This window comes from Cavia porcellus, unplaced genomic scaffold, assembly GCF_034190915.1.
Source record: "Cavia porcellus strain 051 isolate PalLab524CR breed Dunkin Hartley unplaced genomic scaffold, mCavPor4.1 scaffold_17, whole genome shotgun sequence".
Classification (NCBI taxonomy): Eukaryota; Metazoa; Chordata; class Mammalia; order Rodentia; family Caviidae; genus Cavia; species Cavia porcellus.
This window is the reverse complement of record NW_026947500.1, coordinates 52,049,392-52,061,678: the sequence shown is the minus strand read 5'-3', so window position 1 is coordinate 52,061,678 and position 12,287 is coordinate 52,049,392. Positions and strand designations below refer to the sequence as shown.

At 40.5% G+C, this 12,287-nt stretch overlaps 2 protein-coding genes across 2 annotated transcripts; both read left to right on the top strand.

The window, feature by feature from the left end:
* The first annotated feature begins 2,527 nt into the window (after positions 1–2,527).
* LOC100718833 (olfactory receptor 5B2-like) lies at positions 2,528–3,460 on the top strand. The gene has a single exon (XM_003464210.1). It carries the CDS (start codon positions 2,528–2,530, stop codon positions 3,458–3,460), a length of 933 nt encoding a protein of 310 aa, XP_003464258.1.
* A 696-nt stretch (positions 3,461–4,156) lies between these two features.
* LOC100725983 (olfactory receptor 5B3-like) lies at positions 4,157–11,506 on the top strand. The gene is made up of 2 exons (XM_023562636.1): positions 4,157–4,373; positions 10,557–11,506. The coding sequence occupies exons 1-2, from the start codon at positions 4,157–4,159 to the stop codon at positions 11,504–11,506; spliced, it is 1,167 nt and encodes a 388-aa protein (XP_023418404.1).
* Positions 11,507–12,287: the final 781 nt, after the last annotated feature.

Below are 12,287 nucleotides of genomic sequence, written 5' to 3'. Positions count from 1 at the left end.
GTTGCACCAGTCTATACTCCCACCAACAGTGGAGAAGGGTTCCTTTCCCTCAGCATCCACTCCAGCATTTGTTATTGGTTGATTTCTTGATGGCAGCCACATTTTCTGTGGTAAAATGAAATCTCAGTTTTGTTTTAACTTGCATTTCTTGAACTACCAATCATGTTGGAAATTTTTACTTATATTAATTTGTCATTTGTATTTCCTTATCTGAGAAGTGTGTATTGATCTCAGATGGCCATTTTTCAATTGGGTTTTTGAATTTTAGGGTTTTGAATTTTTAAATTTTTTATGTTTTAGATAGAACTACTTTGAGGGACAATCTACTAAAATATTTTCTGACTCTGTGGGTTGTCTTTTCGCACTGTTGGTGATTTCTTTTGACCCGCAAAAGCTTTTTAATTAGACAAGATCCAAATTGATCATCCTTTGGACTATTTCCTGTGCAGTTTGGGTTTTGTTCATGAGCTCTCTGCCAGGGGCCAAACACATTCACTGGAAAAAGATGGCCTCTTCAATAAATGATGCTGGAAAAACTAGTGTCTACAAAGAAAAACGAAAATTAGGCCCACTTCTATCCCCATGCACTAAACTAAAGTCAGAATGGATCAAAGATCTAAATATTAGAACAGAAGTATTAAGTCTACTGGGAGAGAAAGTATGTAGAAATATTGAAGACTTAGATGTAGACAAGTATTTTCTTTCTGGAGTTGAAAAGTTTTGTTTCAAGCCCTCCTGGCCTCTAATGTTTCTGTTGGGAAATCTGTAATTATTATTCTGGGCACACTCCTGTGAGATGGTGCTTCCTCTAATGGCTTCTAATATTGACTATTTGACCTGAATTTCTGGCATTTCAAGCATGATGTGTTCTGCAAAGATCTACTCTGGTCTATGTGTTTGAGTTCTGGTTGCTGGCCTTATCTGGGAATCCATCTCATTCTTCAGTTTTGTGAAATTTTCTATAATAACATCAGTGTCTGTATTTTTTAGCCATTGACCTGTGTTTCAATGCTTTATTTTGATCAATGAACCTCAAGTTGTTTCTTTTAGATTTTCCCAAGTACTTTTGTTCAGTAGTTCTTGTTCTCTCTCTTTCCTTGATCCTCTCTGCATGTTCTAGCACTTCCATCTCATCTTCAGTTCTTTGCTCTGACTGTTCTTTTCTAGGTCAACTGCTTATATGGTTCTTCTCTGATGTTACTAATCCTTGTATCTATCATTTTTTTAACTTCTTCATGTGGAGTTTCATCTATTTCTGCATCTGTGGGTTCAGCTTTTGGAGAGTTTATATGCATTTGGAGACCTGTTTTCCATGGCTCCTGGGTCTCTGTGAATGGGGAGCTGTCTCGTGTTAGTTTCTCCAGCTCTGACCTGATCTGGGCTGGCCCTTGAGGGTCACATGGACTGGGGTAAGTACCATGTGACATCTACATTCCTGGCTTTTTCTCTTGAGGATTTTGTGTGTTTCACAGAATAGCTTGGTCTCCAATTGGCTGGGGCAGGTGCAGTGAATGGGGAAATTCTTCTCTGTTAGGATAGCAGGCTCTGGGCCGTGCCCTCATGGAGAACTTCATGACTCAGATAGCACTGAGGATTATTTTATTAATTCTCAAAATAATACCTTGTGGGTGAGGTCTTGTGTTTTCATTTTGCAGATGGAGTGAATGAGGCTTGGAGTAAACAACATCTGGGGTGAAAGCCAAGCTACTGCCTCTGCCCTGGCTTCTTCCGTTCAAGGTTCTGTGCATTTCATGAATGGCTCCATCTCCAAACCTGTGCCTGGAGCAGAGCCTGGCCTGGTGGATGGTTCCACTTCTTAATGGAGTTCGCCCTTGTGTATCTCACCTGTGTGCTCTCCTGTCTGAGCCTGTGCCAGTGTCCTTGTGTGCACCTCCTGGCAGTCACCCCTGAGTGAACTTGGGCAGGCCTTGGAGCTCTCTGTAAGTGCTGCTTCCTTTCTGCTGCCTCCAGGATCCAGTTCTTCCCAAAGCACACAGTGGATGACAGTGAACTGTAGTCCCCCTACTGTGCTGCAGGAGTTCACAAATTTCCCCCTTGACTGTGCTCTGGGTTCTCTTTATCCAGTCATTATGTCCTCCCTCCTGGCCTCAAGAAATCAGAACTCTACATTAAGATCACATTTTTAGCTTCCATATACGAGTAGGATCATGGAGTATTTATGTTTTTGTGTCTGATTTACTTCACTCTGTGTAATGTTTTCAATTCCGTCTGTTTTCTTTGGTACATCTCATAAATGGTGATGCTGAATCACAGGAAATATTCAGTTTTAGCTTCCTGAGCCTCTTTCATACTGCTTTTCATAATGGACACATTAACTTACTCTCAACCAAAATACATGAGTTCCTTCTTCTTAACATCATTACCAACGTTTGTTAGTTTTTTAATAATGCCAGTATAACTTGAGTCATATGAAATCTCACTGTGATTTAGATTTAACTAAGTGCCTTTATTGTGTCTTACTCCATTTATTTCTTGTTGCTATAGCACCGTGATTTCCAACTAATAGATGGGGAACTGTACAGAAGTGACACAATTCATTCTCCTGGGACTAACTGATGTCCCAGAACTGCAGGCCCCTCTCTTTACCCTGTTTACTCTCATTTACCTCTGTGATGTGATTGGAAACCTATGGATGGTCATGTTGATTCTGATGGACACTCGTCTGCACACTCCCATGTACTTCTTTCTTAGTAATCTGTCTCTGGTGGACATTGGATACTCCTCGGCTGTCACCTCCACAGTCATGGCTGAGTTTCTCACAGGGTACAAGGTTGTGTCCTACAATGCTTGTGCCGCTCAGATGTTCTTTTTTGTATCCTTTGCCACTGTGGAAAATTACCTCCTGGCTTCAATGGCCTATGACCGCTACGCTGCAGTGTGCAAGCCCCTGCATTACTCCAGCACAATGACCCCAAGGGTGTGTGCCTGTCTGGCCACAGGCTCCTACATCTGTGGTTTCCTGAATTCTGTTTTTCACACTGGAGATGTGTTCAGTCTTTCGTTTGGTAAATCCAATGTGGTCCATCACTTTTTCTGTGATGTTCCGGCAGTCATGGCTCTGTCTTGCTCTGATACACACCTTAGTGAAGGGATTCTGGTTTTTATGTCAAGCTTTAATGTGAGTTTTGCTCTTCTAATTATCTTGACATCCTATCTACTCATATTTGTCACCATCTTGAAGATGCACTCAGCTCAGGGACACCAAAAGGCTCTGTCCACCTGTGCCTCCCACCTCACCACAGTCTCCATCTTCTACGGGACTGTCATCTTCATGTACCTGCAGCCCAGCTCCAGTCACTCCATGGACACTGATAAAATCGCATCTGTGTTCTACACTATGGTCATCCCCATGCTGAACCCCATGGTCTACAGCCTGAGGAACAAGGAGGTCAAGAGTGCATTCAAGAAGGTGATGGAGAAAGCAAAAATTTCTACATAAGGCTGTCATTTCAGCTTTGTATTGTGCATTGTGATTGTAATTCATGACTCTCAGACCTTCGTGCAATGAGTTATATTTAAGCTTAACAATGCAGAAAAATTTCCAAATTAATATCTTTACAACTTTGGAAGTCTGTCATCTATATGAAGAAGGCTTAGATAAGTTGTTAGAAGTTTTGGGGCTTGCTTGTCAGATCTTCAAAACGAAATTTGTCTTATTTCTTTGTTTCATTTATATTTTCCCTTTTGCATTTCAAAACAAACATCTATATTAAACAAGGACTAAAAACACGTGTGTGCCTGTTGTGGGCACACACACATTGCAATGGGACATTGGTCAGAGGTAAATGCAGTGTGACTAGTTTTTAATAAAAAATAATTTAAGCAATTGATTGGATTTTAGGTACCTAGATTTGTTTTCTAAAAATCAACATTAGTTTTATGGCAGTTTTAGGCTCACAATGAAGTTGAAATGGAGGAACAGATATTTTTCACATGCCCTCTGCCTCCGCATACACATGGACTCCCCCCATTACCAGTGTTCCCCGCTTACACAGAGGTATACTGAGGTACATCTCCCCAAGACTTTCATCTATACTCTTGGTGGTGTGCATGTTATCAGTTTAGACAAATGTATAGGGTATGATAAAATATGGTGGATGTTTAAAATTTTTATTAAAGCAGAAGACACAGAGCCATGAACCCCACTCAGGACATCCCTCACTTCAAGAGACGCGCTAACCCCGTCCTTCTCGCTGCCTCCTGCAGCAGGTCCTTTGTCCTCTTCCCTGAGCATCCGTCATGTGTCGCTGTGGCTGCCTCAGTGTCCAGAATGCACTCAGCGCGCGTCCCTTCGCCATCATTTCGACTGAGGTGGAGGAGCCAGAGGCTGCAGTGCTGCTCTGCAGAATTAGGTGAAGGAGGATGCACCCTTTCGTTTCTATTGGGCAGAGGTTGCTGTAAAAACTTAAACCACTTTGGGTTGACTCAGCATTATGGCAGCCACACAAAACACACTTGGGGTATTAGGGTGCTCTAAACTAATTCAGAAAGTAGTGAGAATAATGGGATGGATGGGCTTAAAATCAGAGGAAGAATTTGGAGGAGGATCAATAGCAGTGTGTCTTTTACTGTAAATACTTGTTTTTAAATTACACATTCACCACTTATTCAGATCCTACCTTGTAAGACAGGTGCCCCTCACTGCGGTACCATTGAGTCTCAGCACTCTAAAAGCCCTGAGCATTTTTCCTGCTCATTGCTCCCTTTCCTTGACCCCCTGGTAACAACCGAGGTACAGCTGGAATCAAACATCAGTGGCCCGATTTCACACCGCATTCTTTCTCTCAGGGATATGCATTTCCTTTCCCCATGGCTTTTCATAACCTAACAGCAGCTCATTGATGTTTGGCTCTGAACAATACCGTACTGCCTGGACACACTGCCTGCGATCTGTTCACCCACCAAGGAACGTTTTGGTCGATTTCAAGAGTTCTGACCATCACAAGTACAGCTTTTGTGACATGAGTGTTTTAACTGTTTTTTTTCTTCAGCATCACTGAATTTTTTGCTCATTTGCACTATTCATTTTTTATTTTTAAATAGGGTAAAATTAAACATAACAAAACAGATTATAACAATGTAAGAGACAGATTTCAAAGCAAGACAACCAGAGATCTTCACTATCATATTGTCTCGTTTTCTTCCAAATAATTGTCTACATCTTCACAAACAATTGTATGAATTCATACAAAACAAAATAGTATAGAACTCATCAGAACAGGATGATGAAGGCATTTTAGGCCTTCATAACCAGACAATAAAGAAGTCAACAATGGCTGCCATAGTGCCTCTCATTCTCTTCAAAATAGCTGTCCATACCTTCATGTTTGTTGAAATTAAACAATACAAAACAGACTAAAATCACTCTGAACAAGGAATAATAGTATTGCCGGATCTCATATCTTGATGTTATGGAATCAGCACTGAGTACCTTAGTGCCTCTTTTTCTTCAAAGTAGCTGCAGTATATGTTGTTATCTTCATAATAGCTGTCCATTCCATCAGTTATAACAAAATCAATCAAAACAGAACATTAAATAAAGCTAAACAATTAACTGGAAATAAACAAAGCAGTGAGGTTTCAAAAACAAGACAGAAGGAAAATCCCTCGTACTTGCTATATTGCATACTGTTTTCCTCCCAATAGATGCTCAGACCACTGGTCCCAAGCCTCAGTTGCTATCAACTCAGCCTTTCTTCCCAACCAGCTAGTTATTTATAGGGCATGGGGAGAGTTGGTGATTCTCAACCCACATGCCAGTAGGCTCACAGGAGTTTCTATTTGACTTTTCTCTTTCAGGGCCCCTCGTAGCTTGCATGGTTTACCAGAAAGTCTGGCTGGTTGGATTCTTGGTGTTCTCTTCCCAGTCCCAGCGTGGCTAATTCTTGGGAGTCAGCCTTACTTTTTAATGTGACCCGAAAGGACTATGTGGATGTGATTAAGGATATTAAAATTTTTAAAAATCAGGATTATCTAAATGTACCACAAGGCCTATATAATATACTCCTATAAATGGACTTAAGGATATTTAAATGTAGAACAGATTTGGCAACGTGACCACAGAAACCACACTGAAATGATGTGACCATCAGAGTGTGGGGCCAGATGCAGCAGAGGGAGGAAAAAGGATAGAGGAGGAGGGGCCCCTGGAATCTGTGAGGAGGCTGTGTCCTGACGATCTGCTGCTTTCAGCCCAGTGAAACTTATGTTGGGCTTCTGCTTTTAAGAATTGTGGAAATCAACATAAGAACTGGGAAGTTCTAAATCTGTAGTAGTGACAGTGGTCCAAGAGAACCAAGACAAACTGTCATCTGTTCTCTGCCCTAATCAGGTATCACTATTTTATATTTGGTAAAATTGGCCCATGAAGGGCTTTTCTTTCCTGAATTTTTTTTCCTTTTCCTGAAAATTTATTTATTGCTAATTGAATATCTACACATGAACGTATACTCATGCTTTTCTCTTTCTCTAGAGTCAGTTTTGGCAGTATGCACATTTCCAGGAATTCATAAAATTATCTAATGTTATCCAATATTTTGATGTACAGTCATTAATTGAGTTCTGTTGTAGTCTTTATTATGAGAACATTATGATGACAGTAAAATTATTTGGATGAAAACTGTGCCTGTGTTTTTAGTGGCAGTAGTCTGGAGACATGAAATAAAAACTCATATCAATTGGTTGAGATGGTCATGTAATATTTATGTGACATAGTTGACAAAATGCTGAGAACTTTAGTCTTAAAAATGAGAATATTATTGTTATCTTCACAATAAATTAAGTGTTAAAATGTGCCATTTTCAGTGCATCTACCAACTACCACAATTAATGTAATTAATATGTGACACAAACATGAACAAAAAAATAAAGAAAAGGAAGTGGGGGAGGGGGTCTGGAGATGGAGTGAAGGGGGGATGGGAAGGGGAATAAAAATAAAGATACATTAACTATATGCAGATACTCCCTAAGGTGAGGACAAACACTATGTACTCTAAGCATACACTAATAAAAGTTTAAAAAGAGATAAGAATATTTGTGCACATTAAAGTAATCAGCATGATCTCCACAGACAGTTTAATTTCTTCTTCCCCAGAAAGCAGGATGAGGAGCTCTATGCAGTCCCATAGGTTAACTCCCCAGAGTCTCAGAGTCTCCCTAATCCTCTCTGGATTCCCATGCACTGGCCCCATGTCTGTCATGTGGCTAGAAAAGGGGTCCTGCCCACCTGCTTCCTGGGCATTACTTCTACCTCTGAATGACAGTCTTGTTGTGAGCCTTCAAACTGGGGATCTGGAAAACACCCAAAGATAAAAATCACATCAGTAGAGGTTTAGATGACAACCTCTTCATGGATTGTTTTGTAGACATCTTTTATTTGTTATTTATAGACATAATTCTGTAAATTATGTGAGAGACATAATTTTGTCATGTTACTATGTGCAAATAAGGAAGAAATAAGAAACTCTTCTAAGGAAACAGAGTTAATAGGAAGTTTGGAACTTTGTGATAATTTTCTTTCCTTTGCTTTTTCTTGCCTTTAAGTACTTGGAACACTTTGACCACTCTAATAAAATTTGTGCAATCTTTCTTGGTTGATTACAGAATTTCAGGTTCAATGTTCTGCACTAACTATTGTTTCTCTTTTAGAAAACTGGTAAGTTTCTTTATTCTGTAATTTAGGGATAAATATAATTTGTGAAAACAGTGGGGTCAGTTATTCTTACTGTGAGTTATTTAAAAAGAGAAATAGAAAGCATCAACATATTTCCAAAAATATGATGCCACTCTGGGGCATTAATTGGGAAAACATTCATTAGAGACAATTTAGAGACTATAATGAAACATTACATTTATTTCTTAAGGAAATATAAACCAAAACAAGACAAGATTGTTAGGATGATAATTTGTCTTGTTCACTACTATTTGCCTCTCATTGGAGATAAAAGAAACAAACTCAGAAATGTGAAAGGAGCTTACTTTAAGCTACACAATAGTCCTAAGCAAACTGAGGTGTTGTGCATTGCACTTTCCTCTTTCTCCTGCAATCTCATACTTGTAATTACTGGTGCATCTACAGAGGCCGGATGGGAGGTAGATAAAAGTGCAGATCGAGATTACTGAGAACGTGGCTCTAACTCTTGAGCCTTGCATCTTTCTTCTACTAGCTGGACAATTTTAGAGTGGTCTATACTTCTCAAATTTTCAGTTTCTTAATGATAAAGCAAGATTGCTTGAGATACACACACATACATACACGCAGACATTAGTATATAAAGTCCTTATTTTAGGTTTCAGAACACAGTACATCTAAAATCAGTCATGTGTGTTAACGGTGTTAAACAGTATGTTCAGAGACACAGTGCCCAATGGTTAGGAGAAAGGGAATTTATGAATAGATGAATGTCTTCCCAAATCTTCAATTAAAAAAATACAAAATGAAAATTTTAAAAATTAAAATATTCTTCCTACACAAGAACAGATTTAAATAAAAGATCTTCCCACATGGAAGTCGACATTGAAACAATTCTGCAAGTTAAAGACTGTGGTTAAATGGAAATTTTCTACCCTTGGTATCAGAGATTTGGCTATGGAATGAAACTAATGAAAAACAGGGACTACACTTAAGAAAAATATGTTCATTTACTCCAAGTAAATCATGAGTTAAAAAAGGGATTTTTTAAAAAAAATGGCTCACATAGAACTGCAGAAGGACTAATCATATGTTTGAACCAAACACAGAAACTTCACTGGCTCAGGTGTGGCGTAAAAGGCAAATTGGGAAAAGAGAATTCCAGACCACAGCACTCACCTGCATAAACTAAGATGAAGACCATTCTTCTATTCCTTTTAATAGCCAAACACCTAGTATTTGACAAGCTGAGCTTAACTCCAGTATCTTATTGGTATTTTCATTAATTACCTTTTTTCATCGATTATCTTATTACTGCCCTGGTTTAGCAGGTAGAAATAAGATGTTCAAGGGATTGGTTAGGACCAGTGACTCGTAGGTGGCACAGGGCAGGTCTCTCACACATCTCTTTTAGGAATGTAAGCTCTCCACATTTTCTGATGTTCTGTCTTCTCTCACGATCACCTCTGCCTGTGAAGCGCTCTATTCCAGTTATCCAACCGCCTCTACCAGGCAAGCAGTCATGCTGCAGGACATCACAGAAACCTGGTGCCAAACTGAAAGGAAGATGCCTTGCACCAAGGAGTTGGAAGGCAAGCTATTTATTTTGCTGGAGGGTTGGTGGGAAATCCATTGCCAAGTCATCAGCCCTTAGTCTGCATTGGATTCAGCTTATATAGAATTTGCAAGCAGGAAATACCTAAACTAATATCAGGTTATTATATACTTCGTTAACTGAATGAAGTCATATGCTGTCAGGTTGAGTTGTTCTAGGCAAGTTTACTTCAAAGGAATTGTTTATCAAAGGCAGGAAGATTCTGGGATGGTCACTGAGTGGAATGGGTAGAGGTAAATACATCTTTAACGGAGCCTCTGTGTCCTGCATAGAAAGTCCTTGAGACGTGTTGCTAAAACAGGATATATTTTAAGATGGGGAAACACAAACATTGCTACTGCTCAGGGTCAGGTGGACCTGGAAGCTATTTGATTTTTAAATTTCTGTTAATTTTCTATTATATTCAAATTTCTATCACAGTGACTCAGAGCTAAATGTGTTTTGATCTGAGTCAAAAGTTTGTTCTTTTGATCAGCACGTCAAGAGCTGTGGCAGTGCTGGTGGAATATCGCAAGACTGTGTGGGCAGGGAGATTAAAATGCAGTTCTGAGCTTGTTCACTCATTCAGGACACTTCTGTAGTAGAGAAAGGATCTTTGCACTCTGCTCCACTTGTCTGTTTTCTGGTTTACCAGGGAAGTAGATATGTAGTAAACAAGATAAAATTATCACTCCTCATGCAGTTCATTATGAAAACACAAACCCTGAGATTGAACCAGAACAGAGAAGGAATAACTGTTAAATGCATTAAATTCGACTTGATTTCTATTTTTCTTAAACCGTTAGACTTAGGAATGGTTCAACATAGGGTTGAAGGCTGGCATGGGTCTGGAGCAAACACTAACAAATCATGTTCACCCAACTATGAATACACTTCTCAGGGCCTTGCACCTCATGATTCACGTGGATGTAACAACCAGTGAGCTCACAGTGTCCCTGAGTAGAGACAGCAAACACACGTCTCAGGTGAACAGCAGTTCCTGCAGTGAGCAATGCAGTAGTGCCAGCTTCTATTCACTCCAGGGAGTGAGGCCCAGACGGGTTCATCTACTCAATTGGTTTCGCCAAGTTATTAACTTGTCTACACTTCAGTAACAAATAAACTTTAAAACTGAGCACCTAGCGCATGAAAATACAATTCATGTGTCAAATCTGCTTTTCACTTAGGCATTTTCTGGGGACTCTGAAAACACAACTTGTTGCTACAATAAAAAAATGCACGTGGTGCACACACTTCTCCAGTTCAGTCCATTTGTTTCATTATAGGTTGCTTTTTCTCATTACTACACAGCTTCCAGTGATTCCCAGACAGCACTGGTAGAAAACAGGACAGAGGTGACAGAGTTCCTGCTGCTGGGACTGACCGATGACCCGCACCTGCAGCTTCCCCTCTTCATCACCTTCCTCCTCATCTACACCATCACTGTGGCTGGGAACCTGGGGATGATCCTGCTCATTCTCCTGGACTCTCGTCTGCAGAGTCCCATGTATTTTTTCCTGGGAAATCTGTCCCTGGTGGATTTCTGCTACTCTTCCGCTGTCATGCCCACAGCGGTCACTGGGCTCCTCATTGAAAACCAGCTGATCTCCTACAATGCTTGTGCTGCTCAGATGTTCTTTTTTACAGCCTTTGCTACTGTGGAAAATTACCTCCTGGCCTCCATGGCCTATGACCGCTATGCCGCAGTGTGCAGGCCCCTGCACTACACCACCACCATGACCACAAAGGTGTGTGTAGGTCTCAGCACAGGCTGCTATGTCTGTGCTTTTCTGAGTGCCTCCTTCTATACTGCTGACACGTTTAGTCTCTCCTTCTGCAAGTTCAATGCAATCCATCACTTTTTCTGTGATATTCCAGTAGTCATGGCTCTTTCTTGTTCTGACAGACATGTTAATGAGCTGGTTCTTATTGATGTAGCCAGCTTTGTTATCTTGTTAGCCCTCCTAATTATCTTAATATCCTACACATTGATTTTTATCTCTATCCTGAAGATGCATTCGGGTGCAGGACATCGCAAGGCTCTGTCCACCTGTGCCTCCCACTTCACTGCCGTCTCCATCTTCTATGGGACTACAATCTTCATGTATCTGCAGCCCAGCTCCAGTCACTCCATGGACACTGATAAAATTGCATCTGTGTTCTACACCATGGTCATCCCCATGCTGAACCCCATGGTCTACAGCCTGAGGAACAAGGAGGTCAAGAGTGCCTTCTCAAAAATTATTTTGGAAAGAAAATAATCTGTAGAGTTTTGTGCTTATTGTTTTGGGAACCCAGGCCATCCATCCTCATTTGTTACAGATACCCTTCATGCACATCCCCCAAAGTTAGTGTCCACATTGACAGCAAGTGTTTGAAGCGATGTTTGCCTATAGTCTAGAAAGAAGGAACCCTTATGTACAGAAATATAATGTGGGGTGAAGGTGCCTGCAGTTTCTTTTTGCTGTGTTCAAAATACTTATTCAAGATCCTAGTGCTCGTTTTCCATGTCAGTGCAAATGTGTGTAAAAGAAGGACACAACGAAGCCCAGGAACATAAGTGCAAGAAGACATCACCAGAAGACAGATGCACAGGGTTTTGGCAAGCCAGTTGTGTTGGTTCACTGCGTGCATCAATTTGACAGGATTTAGGGATGCCCAGACAACTAGTAACATATTTTGTTTGTGTGTATCTGGCAGAAAGTTTCCAAAACAGTAGCATTTGAATCAGTCAACTAGCAAAGATCTTTCCTCATCAATGTAAGAGACAATCGTCCAAACTGTATAGGGTTTTTCTGAAGAGAACAAGGAGCTTTCTCTCTGTCTCTGTCTGTCTCTGTCTGAAGCATCTGTCTTAGTCACCTATGCCTGATACATACAGGAGGAAATGGTTGCTTGAGGCTCTTGCATCCTGACATCTCAGTGTGTGGTCGATTTGCTCCAAAGCAGAAAGATCAGGTGCAGGGCTCAGTGGAGCAAAGCTGTTCACCTCAAGGCTGCCAAAACTCAGAGAGACCAGGAAAGAGCCCTAGAGAAAGGGGT